The 17,541-nt window shown below is 38.2% G+C and overlaps 1 protein-coding gene across 2 annotated transcripts in view; it reads left to right on the top strand.

The window, feature by feature from the left end:
* Window positions 1-17,541, top strand: part of EGF (epidermal growth factor) — a 55,354-nt gene that overhangs the window by 8,968 nt on the left and 28,845 nt on the right. For both annotated transcript variants that reach the window (XM_068187398.1, XM_068187399.1), the window contains exons 2-9: window positions 706-837; window positions 4,251-4,450; window positions 5,444-5,625; window positions 6,929-7,159; window positions 8,682-8,884; window positions 13,058-13,183; window positions 14,195-14,317; window positions 16,534-16,656. In XM_068187398.1, the coding sequence (XP_068043499.1) occupies window positions 706-837; window positions 4,251-4,450; window positions 5,444-5,625; window positions 6,929-7,159; window positions 8,682-8,884; window positions 13,058-13,183; window positions 14,195-14,317; window positions 16,534-16,656 (1,320 nt within the window). The remainder of the gene's footprint in view (window positions 1-705; window positions 838-4,250; window positions 4,451-5,443; window positions 5,626-6,928; window positions 7,160-8,681; window positions 8,885-13,057; window positions 13,184-14,194; window positions 14,318-16,533; window positions 16,657-17,541) is intronic.

Below are 17,541 nucleotides of genomic sequence, written 5' to 3'. Positions count from 1 at the left end.
TAGTCACTTCTTCAAGCCCTGATAAAACAACACAAATACTTCAAATATCTTTCAATTCCTAAAGGTTCTAGCCTAACCTACCGGTTAAAAGCCTAGTTTCTAATTAATTTGCTCAGTGCCTTGGTTTGGGCTTGTTTTTGTCAGAATACAGTGGGAATTTTAGTGTTATGTATGTCTGTTTGAGATTTGACTCAAACAAAAATGAGCTCAATGTTGAGCTCGGTGCTGTGACAGTCTGTTTTCTGCTTTACTGTTTTGCAAAGTCCGTTAATTTGTTGGCAAAATTATTACTGTTGAAAAAGGGATAAAGATAGAAGCAAGCAGCTGCAAGCTGCATTTGCATAGCAAATAATAACACAAATCAAGACAAGTCTGTTCCCTGTGTTTGAGCAAGTAGAGACCAGTGCCCAGACACCAGGGAGAAGGGTAATTTCCCCTGACAGTCAAAAAAAACCCCAAAATAAAAACCCAACACCCTCCAAAATCACTGTGAATGTGTAAATGATAAATTACCCACCCCCCAGTAAATATTAAACCAATGCATGAAGGAATACACAGCCATCCTCATTTCATTTTTTAATGATGGGATATTAAATTTTGTGACAATTTATTATTAGGTAAGTTTGTCAAAGGTATTCTTTCTCCTTGTTCTTTAATGCTTTTGCTAGCTGAATTTTCCTGATCTTTTTCAAATACCTATTTCAGATATTGATGAGTGCCTTGAAGGTGGTTTGGGAACCTGTGGCCAAACCTGTATCAATATTCCAGGGTCGTACATCTGCTCCTGTTTGCCCGGCTACTCCTTGGGTATTGACAAGCAGTCTTGCTATGTGAATGGTAAGGACATTTTCTTTTTTGATAACTGAAAAGGGGCTTTAGGGCTTCACTTAGCATTCCTTTTCAAAGTGAACCAGGCCTGCTGGTCCCTACTGGTCAGTGACCGGGGTTCTCTGGTTTGCTGACAAAAAAACTGCTTCTGCTACTGTGTGGGTAATTGGCAAGGCCAAAAGTGGATGCCACAGAAGAATGATGGTGAAGAATGTAAACTATGGTGGTGGAAAGATGAATGAACATATGAAAGCAAACCACTAAACTTAACAATTACTTCCTGTTTTCCCTCTTTGCCAGTTTAAAACTGTAGACTCTCTTATCCCATCCTTACTTTCAAGAAGTCACGGCAGTACACAAGATTCTGCTACCTTGGCTGCTTTCAGTCTGTTGGCCTTGGTGTCTTCCCAGTATGGTTAGGTTCTAGGGACAGTGCTGTAAGATTAGAAGCAGGAAGCCCTTATTTTTGCTTTCATCCATTGGCAGTAAAAACATGAGTGCTACTGTGAGTTATTTCTCTCCCTTCCTCTGACATGAGTATATAAATTGATTTTTAAATATGGGAGATGCATTTAAATGTAAAAGTTTTTAGCTCTTCTAAGAGGAAAATATTTGCAGTTACAGCCTTTGATTAAGCCTAATTTTGTCCTCAACTGATGCTACCCAGGGAAAAAAATTGAGTTGGATTTTATTGAATAGCTTAATCCTATATTGCATCTAGATTTTGTGGTGGGAGTGCTCTGAAGTTCATCTCTTACCTCTCCACTTTGACTTCCTGAATGCTTGGCTTTGGTTCCTGTCTGGGATACACCACAGCTCCCTTCTGATCCAGGACCCCAAGTTTTCTATTTTTTGGCTATTTACCTGGGACTATCTTCTAATGCAGAGATGGGATGTGACAAGGCACGTCTCTGACCTGAGAAGTGGGAGCTGTACTTGAGTCCCTTTGTAGATTTTGGGATCATGAACATAACCAAGATTTTTCTGTAGAGCTCCCAAACTGTCATCAACACAATTATTTTAGTCCAGGCCCTAGAATCATCATAATTATCAGCAACATGTAACTCACGAAGACCCAAACTGGATTTTTTGTGGTCCTGCCTAAACATCCATAGTTCCTTTGCAAGCTCTCCACTTCTGAACTGAAGTGAAAAACAGTGTGTTGTTTCCCAGTGATACTTGTGCACAGGTATCTTCCAAAGAACAATCTTTCCTTCATATTGGAGTACTTCAACTTTTTAACATGCTATTACTAACATTTATAGTAACAGCAGAAAGTGTCAGATGGATCTACTGTGATGGATAAGGAACCCTTAAGTCAGATATAAACCCTTCTGTGGGGATACACGGGGTGAAATACCTTCATTTTATAAAGACGGGAAGATCTTTGGTGCAGATATGGTTTACCTGCTAATTAAACTCCTGATAAAACTGAGTCCTAAATCTGACTGGTGCCTCTGCAGCAAAAGTTAGATTTGTTCAGTTCTTGTTCCATTTGGAGCCCTCATTCACAGGTTCCTGGAAGGGAATTCAGAGAGTGGAAAGGACAAAACCAAAGTGCATAAATATTCTTGGTCAACTAATTGGCAAAACTGCAGGCAGTAGCTGTCAAATCCCTCAAATAAATCAGCCTGGCCACTCTTCAGCTTTCATTTAACATTCACATGAAGCAAGTCTTCATTGTTCAAATATGGGGTTGGTCAGTTCAAGTAGCAGCAGGAAAAGAGAGTAATTAAAATCCCGTAAGCAGCTGCTATAATTAGGTGATAGCTTTAAAATTTGATATACAAAACATTCTGCTAACACAGAAACAGTGTACTGACCATCTTCCCTGTGAACAAGACAAAATTACATCTTGGATGCTCATCAGAACTTTCTTCACTTGGAGAAATCACAATTTGTCTCATTCCTCTGCTTTGAAAGGAGAATTAAACATCCTTGCAACTATGAAGGTGAAGCATCTGCCTCAATTTTGTCGAAGAGCTTTTTGTTGAGTTTAAAGACTCGGTTTTCCTGCTAATAGTAAGGATATTTAGTTAAAAAAAAATGTGAGTCTTGTCAATAAAACCAGTTTAATTTTCAAAAGTGTATGTGTAAGAAAACTGGCGGTAGTGCATCTTTGATGGCATCCATTCCAAATAAATAGAGTTGCTTCTTCATTGTAATAATTCAGCAATTGATTACAGAGGCTTGAAAGCTGTCATTCTGTTGGGTCTATATAAATAATTGCATTTCAATGTCAGGACTACTGACATTGAGGACTACTTGTATGCCTGTATCTGTTGTTTCAGGCAACCACGTTCTAAAATTCCAACATTACTGACACAATGGGATTTATGTTTTGTATGGTTTTTTTAGTGGTAAATTAAAGAATAGACTCGATGCCCACAAATATGTGTGTGTGTATATATATATATGAACAAACAAAATAGCAAACAACATACTCATGTTTATTTTCAAAATGAAAGTTAAAATGTGTTGGTTACATAAGAACTGCTTTGCTATATGCACTTGACAGAGAGCCTAAATGAAAATCCTTGTGGTTTGGAAATGTAGTTAAGGTTCCTTGTGCAATCTTTATTGTGCTCTACAGTGATACCCTAAAAATAACAAAGAGGACCTGATAAAACTGGATCAACCCAAATCATTATGCCATACTAATTGTACTTCCATACCTATCACCTTGTTTTAAGGTTGCATCAAGGCTTTTGGGATCATCCTAGCTGCTCATCACTTTCAGCCCTAATTGGTTTTCTGGAGTATGGGGTGTAATTTGAGCACCTTTCATTTTAACATATTTTATGTAAAATTACTGTTATATTCTTTCCCTTTACTCATATCAAATAGAGATTTTGTCTGGAAGAAGTTGTTGCTTTTGAGCTGTCACAGTTTTAAGTAAGGGTCTTTTGTTTTCCTTCAGCCTTCTGCAACACAAGAAACCTCCCCAATCTCCAGTTTCTTCCTTTTTCCTGTCTTGGGATCTTCAATTTCCCTTTTTGGATAGTCAAAGGAAGGTTCCAGGCTACCTCTCTGTGATAAATTCTTGCTATAGGACAATAGTTTGAGTGATCTTCAACTTGGAGGCACATCCACGGCAAACTTCTTTCAACCTCAGTTGGCAAGCATGCAGTGGTTGTTCTGACCTCTGACTGGGCTGTAGGATTTGGGATAATTGGTAACAACCACTGTCGTTGCAGTTTCCTAGCTCATATTTAGCCATAATTTTCAGCATCAGATGTGAAAGGACCATTACATTTATATATTACTGGTTGGCTGTGATAAACCTAGAAAGTTGCTATTAAGAAATAAGACATTTAAATCTTGAACATTATCTTTGACTAGTGTGCAACTGATGAGAATTTAATGCAGCAAAAATGCAATGATTATCAATTAATTGTCTCATTTTGTTTTTTCCACACCAGACCCAGCACCATTCCTGCTTTTTAGCCACGGAAATGCCATCTTTAGAATTGACACTGAAGGGACAAATCACGAAAGATTGGTTTCTGATACTGGCCCATCAACACTTATGGATTTTCATTATATAGAAGAGAAAGTGTATTGGGTAGATTCTGAAAGGAGACTACTTCAAAGAATTAATCTAAATGGCACAAAACGAGAGGTAAAGTAATCAGTTCTTTGGAATTCTCCTAGTTAATGGTGCAAACCCCTCTGTGGAAACCACCTGCTCCTTGGGTACAGTTCTGCCTTTACTGTTTATCGATAAGCACTTTGCTTTCGCTATTGTAATAGTTCTGATCCTGAGCCCAGGCTGCTTTACTGGCATTCACATTCAGTACATACAGAACATTCTGTGCATCAGGTGAATGCAGGAGACAATTGAGTTAAAAATGCAGGAGAGGAAATTCAAACAAACTAAGGCTTTGTAGACTTTAATGTTTCTATCAGTTATAGATTATTCTCTCGCATTACAACGTTGTCTTCAAGATTATTGTAACACAAGCTGACACAAATGCTATGAGAAGAATGTGCTTGAATTCATACTAATTTTTTCTCAAACCTTATATTGGTTTCTATGGTTGCATAAATGCTATTAGCATTTTATTCTTTGTTCAGAAAAAAACGGTGCAGTTAATTGCATCTGCCTGATTAAGAAGGGCAGACAGGCTGTTCAGGCTGAACTTCTGAACTTTATTGCTGTCAGAGTGTTCTTTTGTTTGAGAGAGATTGCCAGTATCATTTACCTATGTGGAGTTTTCACTCATGTATTTTCCCCTGATTTTTAAGGGATCAGGGTCCAGCAACAGTGTGTTATGAGACTTCCATCTGTTAACAGTACAGGCCTGGGTGCTTCGTAATGTGCCAAATGCAAAAAATTGTAGCTAAATATTAATCCAATGTATTTCTTGTGCAGAATAGTTTCTTCTTTTTTCAGGGAGTCACTCAGTTCAGAGGGGGTACGTATAAGCACAAAGACCAAATGAAAGTGATGAAAGAGAAAGCAAGAGGAATAGCTACAGGTCAGAAAGAAAATGAAGCAGGCAAAGGAATGAACTGGAAAGTTCCATCTGGGTCTTCTATTCCCTGTAATGAAAGCCAAGTTTAGAGTCGTCATTAGGATTCCTTTTGTCAACTCATTCTTTCTTGTTTACAGAGACTATGTTACATAGACAAAGGCATTTCAGGATTTGCTATTGACTGGATAAATCAAGACATTCTCTGGGCCAACAGACAGAAAGGAACCATAGAAGCAACTGACATGAATGGGAAGAAACGCCGAGTTCTTCTAAGAGCTGTTGGTCATCCCACAAGGATTACCATTGATGCTGAACAAAGGTAATTTTAAAGGAGTCAGTAATTTCATTGAAATGGACTCCAAATATGTAAAGTACTATGATTGTGGTTTCATGGAATCATAGAAATGGATTAGAAGAGACCATAAAGGTCATCTAGTTCCAACCCACTCACCATGGACATCTTCCACTAGACCAGGTTGCACAAAGTCCCATCCGACCTGCCTTGAACAATTTCAGGGGTGAGGCATCTACAACTTCTCTGGGCAACTTATTCCTGTGCCTCACCACCCTCCCAGTAAAGAATTTCTTCCTAATATCCAATCTCAATCTACCCTCTTTCAGCAAAGTTTCTGGGTAGGAAAGCAGTATTGGAGAAGCAAAGGGAATGATGCCTGCAAATGCTGGGAGTCACTTGTGCTCCAGACCCAGCACACTTAGAACATAAATTGGTATGTTTTCTGAAAAAAAAAGTCAAAACTGACAGTTTGCTGCTGTTTCCCTTGTTTCTTTATCAGGGTCTCCGAATATTGGTTCTGAATCCACTGCTGCTGCTTAGCATCACTAGTAGTTTGTCCTTCATAGAGATGCTCATTTCAGCTTCATGTGAGCATGGAGAAATATGATCACATGAGAGGCCTAGCTCCTCAAGGGTTACCAGTATGAATTATCACAGTGGTCTCTCCATGCTAATTTCCCCTTACACAAAAACCTCTTGCATTAAAGTTGCAAAAAAAAAAAAAGTCCAAAAAAAAGCTTGAACAGAATTGGAAGTGCTTCTGTTTTGTTTAGCAAGAGCATGTCTTAGTTGCCAATTTGATTTGCAGTAAAGCTGCTCAGCAGCATATGCAACTATTTTAATATTAAGGCTCATGTGTCCATTCCTACCACATTTGAACATAAACCAAACTTCTGATGATAGTAGCATTGCTAATACTCTTTGGAATCTTGCCATCTCAGTGGGATTTAGGGCCTGGACATCAGACCTGCCTTTCCTCAAATTTGCAGGAGCTCCCCATAGATTTGAGAAGTAATTGCAGTTTCCTTGACTGCACAGCTGAACAAAGTAGAGAGACAGACAATAGTGCTTTGTGGTTAAGCTGGGCTGATTCCTTCTTGACCTACTTGAGGGAAATTGCTGCTACCTCTAGTAATACTAGTTTCTAGTATCTCCAGAAGTACTCGTAGTTCTAGTATCACACTGAGAAATTTTGTATCCAGAAGAAACTAAATAACTTAATAAAGAGTATATAGCTGTGATGTGATTTTGAAAATGTAGGGTTTGTTTTTTGTGGTTTTTTGTTTTGTTTTGTTTTGTTTTTTAAACATGCCTCTCTTGCCTGCAGGCTGTTATTTTTGTCTTCAGATGGTACAGTTTCCAGCATATACCGAGCATCCCTCAGTGGAACAGATATGATAAATATTTTGAAAACTACAGAAAAAATAAAGGCCATCTCACTAGATATGGTTGACGCAAGGCTCTACTGGATCCAACATGACCACGGAAAAGAGATTTCCCATATTGGATCATGTGACTATGATGGTGGAGGTGTTCGTTTCCTCAGAAATTCTGTCCGGTGAGTTTTCCTCAGCTTGTCAGAAATGAAACATTCATTTCAGGATGCAATTAAGCTCTCTCCCTCATCCTCCCTTTTATTGGGTCAGTTCACAATATGAGGAGTATAAAGTGTAATGCAAATGGCCCGTGACTGTAAATGTAATATTAATGACAGGAAAATGGAAAAATGTCACTGTTATAAGGATAATACTGCCACTCAGCACTCTCCATCTTCCAATCTTTCAGCAAATGATAACTAATTAATCCTTAGAAATCCTCTCTGAGTGTTTATTAGTGGCCTTTTTCTGCAGATAGAGGAGCCAAAAGGAGAGATTAAATGATTTATCCAAGGTCACAGTGGGTGAGCTTGGGTGTCTGAGCTGTGCTCAGGAGACTGAACTCCATCCTCATCTAAGCCTGTTGTCCTCCTTAGCTGCTGGCTAGGGAGGCTCGGCCCTGTGCTCAGCCTCTCATCAGAAGCATCAGCAGATGTGGTGAAGACTGTGCTGTGCAAGAGAATTGTCCTGCCCCAGTGCCAGTGCTAAGCATGGCTCTTAAACCCATGTCCTTTTGGTCTTCATGCTGTGCAGGTGTACAGGTACCCAGTGGTGACCATGGAGCCAGTGAGAGAAAAGGGATTGTCATGTGTGGAAAAGGGATTTCCCAACAGTAAACTGAGAAAAATACAATTTTGCTGGCCTGCTTATTTAAATATATAGTCCACCCTTTTCATATGGTGAACGCAAAGTTGGCTTCTCCCTACATTGCAAGCAGTCACTTTGGATTTTTCCTTACTTTTTTCTCCCTTTCTCCTTGGGTTGGTTGCTGTTCGCTGGGGTATTAATCCTTTAGCCTGGATGATCTGGATTCTGTTTTCCACCTGGATTATGTTTTCCTGGAAAGTAGAAGACAAAAATACCTTTTTCAGTATTTTTTCTGATTTCTGTCTCATTTAAAACTTGCCCCTTTTGTGATTTCTGCTAGCTGCTATAACTGACCACTGAATGGAACCTACGTTCCTGAGATAGGAGAAGCAGCAGAAGATGGATTTTAGGAGTGCCCTACTCCTACCACTCCATCTCCACCTTGATTTCCTCAGACAGTTGGAATTGTCAGAGCAGGCATTGGATATCGACAAACAGTGGGACTTATCTGATCGACATCCTTCAACAGACCAAGTTTCCATTTTGGTTGCTGGATTCACCAGAAGCAGGGTCACACCTAGGCTTTTTCTCCCAGTTACATCAGTCCTGCCCAATAGATCATTAAACCTGTGAGAAATGCAGATTATCCATTTTGTGTCTATTTCTTGAAAATTTGCAGGATTGAGTGCTGAATTATTTTGGTGTCTCTGCACCTCTTTTGATTCTCTGATTCTCATATATAGAAGATACTATAGTGTGTGTATACACACACACACACACAATGTCAAAAAAAGGTAATTTTCAATGAACTTGACTGAACTAGGCACTCAGAAAATGTTTAAGTGAGTAAATATATAGGGATCAGGTAATGTGCCACTTTGCTCTCTTCTCTTGTAGACATCAGTTGCTTGGTATGTCTCTGTTTGCTGAGCACCTGTACTACTCAGACTTGAAGTCTGGCATGATATGGAGAGCCAACAAATACACTGGAAATGTTGTAGTCACAATTAGCCTGAAGCCGTCATTTTTCCCACCAGAGGAGATAAAAATAGTACATCCATTTAAGCAGCCAGGTGCAAGGATTGATTCTCAGGATTTGGGTAAGTAAATGTAATGCTGCTATGTGTAAGAATAATAATGTCATACACTCTGATTCTCAGCAGTAAGAATTTTCTTTGGCAAAATTCCAGGCTTCAGTGAAATAAAGGAAAAGCTTTTTTTTCCACTTCAGTGGTCCACAGTTCCACTTGGTGTGTGCAGCTCCAGCTGAGTATCAGGGTAGAAGCATGCTGAGCATGAACTGCATGTTTTATTAATCAATATACACATGCAGATAAATGTGACCTTCTCATTCTCTTGTATTTCTTTACACAATGTTATTTTCATGCTTTCCTGCTAAATGCACAAAGCATACAGATTTTTAACCCTCTGCCTTCATTATCCTCACCAAATGTCTGCTTCATTCTGGAAGTTTTAGTCTAAGACGCATCTAAACAACTCTGATTATTAAGGCAGTGAAGGATTTTAAGCACACAGTACTACAGTTCTACAAGTGGATGTCTCAGCTTTGCTGTGAAATTATTCAATTAAAAGTCAGCAGGTCTTAGACAGTCTTGAAGCTGCTATAATAACTATAGGATAAGAGATTCCTGCCTCTTTAATTGATACCAATTGCAGCCTACAGTATGAATTGGTCGTCTCACTGCCTTTCACTGTGGATCCAAAAATGAAGGTAATTGACTTGCAATAGTTCACCTTCCTTGGGGATTCCTGCTGAGGCAGTAGGAAGTGGGGGATGTCCAGAGAAATAATGTCTTGTCCTCTAGTGTCTGGGGAGCAGAGCATTCTTGCTTTAATGGAATAGCTTTTGTCACCAGTTTTGCTTGGATAAGAGCAATGGAGCAAAGAGCGTGGAGGCATTTGTGTGCCAAGCTATGGTTGCACAGCTCCCAGGGGAAGACAGCCATGGATTCCCAGAGGTATGAAGGCATGGGGAGAATGTAGTGTTTGTTTTAGTTCATATGAGCAAAAATCAAACTGTAAATATACCTTTGAACTATTCCTAAATAGCTACTATAAAATAAGCTTTGTCTTTCTTCATGCCAACCAACAGCTGTACCATGCAGTCTGTGCCCTCTGAAGACTGGTCTGAGTGGGAAAATCAAAACCTTCAAAGGAACTTTCCCCTTCAAATGCTTTGTTTACAGTGCCAAGACATGTTGAGATGCAGAAGATAGTGGTCCTGGAAATCAAGCTTACCCTTGTAAGCACAGGGAGTCTCTATTCAGAGACAATACTTGATCTGTCCTTACTTTGGGGAAAATGGTTGTCCTGGCAAATGGAAGCACTTTTTTCTACTGACACATTTGGTGCCCTCCATAGAGGAACTAGGGCAAGAATGTGCAGCTTAATTTCAGTGACCATGGGCACTTAGCCTTTATTCTTCTCTCAGAAGATTTACTCCACTTCTTCCACCCAAGCATTCCGCTTTCTGGCATTTCTCTTTCCATGGAAAAGGGCTTTCCCTGCTTTTATTAACATATAACCTACCAATGTTTTCAAATGTATGCATATTTCCAACATATTTAGTAAATTTTTGTATGATAGTAAGTGTTGTCAGTAGTAGGCTTTTTAAAAAAAAATCCAAATAACTTCTTGTAAAATGTCTGGAAAGTGATGGAGTAGAAAGAAGCTTAACAGGCTGAATCCAGATGAACCTTTTGGATTTTGTATGTGCATTGCTTGGCTTATCCAATGCAAGAACGGGGATGAAAGGAGGACTAATGAGACTGGAGTTCAAATGAGATTTATAGCTGATCTTACAACAGAGAAACCTGAAGATAAAAGCATACCTAGATTAATTGCATGCTCTATACAAGCCAAGAAAATGTACATTGCAATGCAGTGTCAGCTGTGAATTATCAAGACTTCTTTAAAGCAGATAACTACCGAGTTCGTTCAGATGAAAAGGAAACTTAGGAGAAGTGTGCAACTGATATGATTTGATTTTTACTGGAATTTGAATTACTTACTTTGCTACTTAAATTCCTCAGGTCCCTTCTTCCCTTTCTCTTTCAAATGACGTCCTTGGATTGGTCAGGGCCAATTAGTAGAGAGAAGAGCATTAATTCATCTACGGGTTTGTTGTAACCCCAAAGAACAACTTTGGTGTGTCACTTTCAATAACAGCTCATAAAATATCTGAAATACCTTAAAATCTCAAATACTGCCTCTGGAATTCTTTGAAGGAATCTTTCCTAATAGACTGATGATATACAGTACTCTTGTAAATTTTTTTTTTTTTTTGAGAAATTGTGTTGTGTTTCTTTCCAGTGTAAGATAAAAGCACCAGGCCAATATCTGAGTATATGTATTTCCATGTAAGACAGGTGATGGGACGGGAAAAAACCCCGCAAAACACAAATAAGTTAGTAAGAGTGGTTTGTAATGGTGTTCTTCCAGAAAATATTACATTATAAACATTTTGATTCATAATTTAATCACCATTAAGCTTTGAAATGTGATTGGGTTTTTATGTATTGATATGGCTACATAGAGTTCTAATACTTATTCAGTTAAGAATTATTATCTTCTAGAGATTGTCCAGATGGCAAAACTATAGCTTCTGTTATTTATTCTGTAACTCCCAGGTGTCTTAGTTCTTTTTAGACCACTTGGATCAATAATGGTACAGCCATGGGGAGAAAAATCAGAAGCAATGATAAGCATATGATGCAGCCTTGAATGTGGTCTTGTTTGTGGATTCTGTTGTTTTGTGGTTGCATGCACTTGCACTTTTGTCATTCTAATGAGTTCTTTATTTGAAGATTAGACTCTCCACTACTGTATGTTCCTGATTCAGCTGCAGTAGAAAAAGATTGTCTCCAAAATTAATTCTACAAAACAAGAGGCTCACCTAAACCCACAGAAAATTCTAGTCTCTTAAAAGATAACATACTAAATAAGATAGATGATATCTAACTAGTCATCCATTCATAAATTTGCATTTAATGGTATGACCTTTGCTAGAGAAGAATTAACCAGTTAACTAAATATGTGCAAGGTGTCTGTGCCTGTAGCCAAGCTGCAGTGTCTGTTTGGGAAATTATATATTATTACTTTTATAGATGTGATCTGTCTTTCCACCAAGGGGCCTACGTTTTCTCTGTTGTAGCTGGCAGAAGAATAAACTTAGAGCTTAAATATTATGCAGTTATCCATCTCTTGGAGTTTAGATTGTGAAAGGGAAACAGCAGAAGAAAGTTGGTAACATATGCATTTCTTTGCCTGTATGAGTCTGTGATGTCTTACACACACAGCCCAGGGCAAAGACAGCATTTTGTGTGGCTGCACACCCACATTCAGTAGTATCAGTTCAAGCAAAAATAACCATTTTGGAGACAAAAATAAAATCATGAGTGTTGCATATCTGTGAAAGCACCAGCCCTGAAAGATAGCTGAGCACAGACATGAGGCTCTGCAAATCCTTCCCATGAGAAAGGATACTGGAGTAGCTTTTCCTGTGAAGCAGGAGAAATAGGAAGGCTCCTGGGGACCAATAAAAATTGTTGGGCACATTTTTTCTTCTTTCTTTGAAGAAAGGTTCTGAGTTTGAAATTTGAGCTCAACATTAATAATGCTTTAATTTCTCATAGAGCCACACCAATACAAAGACTCTCTAGAATGCGCTAATACCTTTTGCCCAAATGAATAACCACCCATTATATTTTTTGTTAAATAATATGAGCAGCAATGTGGTAAAGATACTCCACTAATAACAACAACAACAACAACAACAACTTTGTTGCTCTGTGTCTTGAAAATCTCTCTTCTCTTTTTTGCATGCGTGCTCCCTCTCTGTTGTTCTTATTTCTGAGTGTTTTACAAAGTAATATATAATACTGTGCAGGACTGGGGGTGTAGGAAACTTGAATTTTCCCTTTCATAGTCACTCTAGGTATGGACCCAAACCAAACCATCCCCTAGTTCATGCTCTCTCTAAATCTGCTTGTGCTGGCATAGAGCTCAAAATGATTGCACACACCTACTCTTGGTATTCCAAGTACTTTAACTTTTACAGTGACTGTTTTTTTTTTTTTTTTGCCTGATTTTACCAATGGAAACAAAATGAAGTTATTTTGTATTAGTAAGACATTCCTCAGCTTGGTTGAGCAAACAGATGTTGAGAAGAAAATACATCTCTTATCATCTTTCTACTGGAAGGTTAATATGATAAGAATTCCATTCTACTTACACTGAAATTGTTCTTTCAGAAAAAGGAATCTGTGATTTGAATAGAGAAAAGTGCAGAAGAAGAATCTGCAGGCCAGACTCAAGGACTTATCGGTGTAAATGTTCTAGTGGCTTTATTTTAAGTCGAAATAAACAGTTTTGTGAAGGTAATACATTCATTTCTCATCAGCTTTATTCCATCACGTGAAAAAAATCTTCTGTTCTTTTACTTGGTATCTTGAGTTTGAAAAATTAATATAAATTTTTTAAAATTTCAGTATGCAATATCAGTTTTGTGTCCTTCCAAATGTGAAATAATTTTAAAAGAGACTTATGAAAGTGTCATTGGTACTATTCTTGCGACAAATTTTGATCTTATTCTGAATAGATAAAGGAGCTTTGGATAAGTAGAAATGCTTATGTGTGCTAATTTAGTTTTAGTAATAAGGATGAAACTGGGTGTATCACCAAAGGTGAAACTTGCAATAATCCAGCAACAAAATGTCTGTCTGAAGCATCATTTCAAAAAAGACAAAAATTCTTAACATGCTTCTAAATATTTTTATCTGGATTGTTTTATTAAAAATCTAAAATTGCTATTGATAATAGATAACCTAATACTTTTTAAAGTATCTCTTTCCCTACATGACCAGATTTTACAAGACATAATGGCATCAGAATTCCTAGATTGCAGGATTTACAAACTTGCCTGAGCATCAGTATTCCAATTCTCAGGAAATTCTCAAGTTTGATTCCTGAATTTCAACTTTTACTACACTTGTGTTTTGAGGGTTTTACTTAAGTCATGTTGAATCCAAATTAAAAAAAAAAATCTTTGTTTTAAGAAGGTGTCTAATGTAAGTGTTTTGGATGTGCACAGGATTTAAATGGCACTGGAATCTGTATGGAAAGGCATCTTTTTCAAAGTCCTCTAGGCACCTATGCTGGACACACAGAGCATGAGTATGTTTTGCTAGAAGGTTTTTAACACTGATTTGAATGAGGTCTGCAAACTTGTTTTCTTATAGTTCATTAGGAAAAACACATTTTTGTGAAATGAATGCAAAAAAAGCATGTACTTTTTCAGACTGTTACTTTGTTCCATTAATCTATTCCCTAATATTGGCTGACAAGGTTATTCTGACACAAGAAGTTCTTTTTTTTTTTTTTTTTGGTAGATATTAATGAATGTGGATTCTGGAATCACGGCTGCACTTTAGGCTGTGTGAACATCCCTGGTTCCTATTACTGCACCTGCCCGAGAGGCTTTGTTCTGCTGCCTGATAGGAAAACATGTCATGGTAAGGAGCTGTAATAGACAAACACTTGGAGTATCCTATTGGAGAGAGTCCTCATTTCACACTGGAACTGCTGAAAGTTTTGTGGATTGCGTTGCTTGCTTCCAATCCCATGTTATGTAAGCAGGATCAGCTTAAAGTGAGTGAACTGATTTCAGGTGTCGGGTTTAAGGAAGCGTAAGTTACACGTGAGAAATTGTATATGCTTCTTCAGAGGAGGAAAAAATATACAAGTCATGTCTCCAGAGAGATCTCTTCTCAGATTGGGCCCAGTGACACATTCCAGGTGGATAAGCAGTTATGTATTTTTAAATGTGGTCTCTGAATTTGGCTCACTTTCTAAGAGACTTTCAGAGACTTTTACCCAGTCTCTGAAAGAGCAGCTCACAGCATCATGTATTTTCTTTTCAGATCAGGGCTGACAGTATTGCTAATATGTATGAAATTAGTGAATTAAATGTGTATGCTCAGCCTACAAATGAATTAAGCCTTTCTGGAGTTAGTCTAGAACATAAAATGTGAAAAGCTTCCAAGTTTTGAGGTCTTGGAATATTGTCAGTCACTTTTGAATTGAAACTTATGCATAGACAAAGGTCCTTCTACTTTGTTTCCGTGGAAATAAAACATTGGTATAAGTCCCAAGCAGGAGTGCCAGTGCACACTAATGAGTTTTGTGTGGATCATGGCAGGATAAGGATCTAGGGTGTATTAAATATCACTACTGGAGAATAAATATAGCCATAGAAATGACAGACTCTAGCAGTCAATTTTAGACTCCAGGAGTCCTGGGCAGGGCCAGGAGTTGGACTCGATGATCTCTGTGGGTCCCTTCCAACTCAGGATATTTTGTGATTCTGTAAGAGCCACTTCTTCCTCTTTATTAAGAGGGAGCCAGGAGCAGGATTCAGTGACCCCAGTGTGGGGGTCCAGGGTGTGTGTGACAGCTGCAGAAGGCAGCCAACTGCAGCAGAAGAGCTATGGGAGGGCTGCAGCCAGAGATTACTGGGAGATGAGATATCATTTTGCATCCAAAACAACATTTAGACACTGCGCAACTCAGTCCTGCTTTGGATGACCAGCTTGAACTGTATGCCTGCATTTTGGGTGGCTCAAATTAGATAGAAAATAATGTTTTTCTAGCACAGGCTAGGAATGCAGGGTGGACAGTGTGACCTGCAGCACAAGGCAGATGTTCACCAGCTATGCAGCTAGAGAGAGAGACTCACAGAAGATGAGAAGTCCAAATGCTGGCCAGAGATTTTGATACTTTGTCCTCCAAGTCCTTTATGAAGCTCTCCATCTAAAGCCACAAGCTCTGGTCAGAAAGAATTTTCTGGATCCTATTCTCTGTGCTGAAGTGGTTGGCACAGTTCAGTCCAGAATGTAGTTGCCCTGCAGAGGCAATATTTGCAAGAGCTATGCACCATTTAGGCCAATGTGTGCAGCTGATTAATAGAAGAAGCAGTGGAAATCTTGCATTAGTTCCTGTCATATGGCACTAGAATTGGGACAAAGAGTTGGAGTACTGCAATGCAGAAGGTGGAAGGAGCACATCTTGTGAAACTGCACTAAATAAATACTAATAAAAATATGTTGGCACTGCAATATTTCTAATAGCAAGCAAAGGAAAGATATTGCCAAGTCATCAGATAATTTTGCCCTTATAACTTCTAATATTGACACTAAGGAACATAGTTTTGTTTCTGGAAGGTTCATCTCTGGTTTTGATTGATTTTAGCTCTTTTACACTTGGAGTAGTAGGAAAGTAGTTCTTCCTCATTGTCTTTTATACTTATTCTATCAGTATAGATTCCTTGTAGTTTTTAAAACCTGATCTATTTTTGATGAAATATAAGAAAGAAAGTTTTCAAAATTACTTCTATTTTGATAACATATCTTCAGAGAATTTTGGAAAATTTAAGGCTGGTAAGCAAAATGGCTTCAGGACTCAGCAATTTTGGGTTTTTCCTTGGCTGTAATTAGGAGAAGGTGTAGAAAAAATTTGGAAAAGTAAAACAGAAACCCAGCATAACAAACCACAGAAAGACTGCAGAAGTGTTTTACTCTAAATATCACACTTCCATTTATTTATATATTTATTTTCCCTATTTTTTTCCTTCTTCTCTTCCTATTTAAGAAGGTGTTAACATCTCTTACTGGGGGCTTACTAAAAAAATTTATCATCATTTAGGATTTTTTTCCTCCTTAAATTACCGTAGAGCTAATTGCCTGTACAAGTAATGACACTGGATGTAGTCACGGCTGCCTTCAGACAACTAAAGGCCCTGTTTGCTTTTGCCCAGAAGGATCTGTACTCAAAGTGGATGGCAAAACATGCACAGGTAAGTAACATTTTTCTTAGTTGAAGTGACTGCCAGGCTCTGTTTATTCTTGGCACCCAGAGCCAGGAGTGAATGAAGGCATTTTACATTCATTTTGAACAGCTGTGAATGATTGTACAATAGAATGTAAGGTGCCGACATGAGCAGTATTCATCTTCATTTTTTAATAGATTTTAGTAGCAGCAACATCCAATATTTGCTGGCCAAGTTCTTTTGTTGTCAGCACAGATCAAGGCACATCACAGATTTTTGCTGTGGGAGACATCTCGAATTTATACTTGAGAGGACATATATGTACAAAATTAAGGCTTGGGTGATAATTTTATTGGCATCATGCACTCCAGATTCAGATTCTAATTTACCCACAAATGGAATTTTTGCAGTCACAATACTTGAAGCTGCTACACTCAATCTCTAATTCCCCACTTCAGCAATTTTCCAAATTCAGGGGACTGTAGCTTCTCAACTGCATCTTTTCAGTCTTAAGGGTCAAGATAGCTCCATTACTGATAGCCTTCTGCTGTGAAATATCCTCTTTCCCTTTTAATCCCTTTCATACTGTGGCCTGTACTTTATACATAGATTTAGTCATTATTTCTGTTTTGCTAGCTCGTGTTGGTATTGAGAATATAACAGAAAAAATAACAGAAGAGTGGTTTCTTTTTACATGAAATCTTGCTTTTTTCTTAGAAAGTATCAATTTGTCATCCTACCCTAATTAACTTCTGGGGAGACAATGGTATTAATTTGCTGTTTCTTTGCATGGAGTGAAAAGTCTGATAAAATTTATAACTCTGATGTAGATAAGATGAGATTTGCATGGGAGAAGAGTTCTCTGAAACACATTAAAGACCGTCTCTCTTTATGTATCCCACCATCCCACTT

Source organism: Anomalospiza imberbis, chromosome 4 (genome assembly GCF_031753505.1).
Source record: "Anomalospiza imberbis isolate Cuckoo-Finch-1a 21T00152 chromosome 4, ASM3175350v1, whole genome shotgun sequence".
Classification (NCBI taxonomy): Eukaryota; Metazoa; Chordata; class Aves; order Passeriformes; family Viduidae; genus Anomalospiza; species Anomalospiza imberbis.
This window is presented reverse-complemented; position numbering and strand designations above follow the sequence as displayed.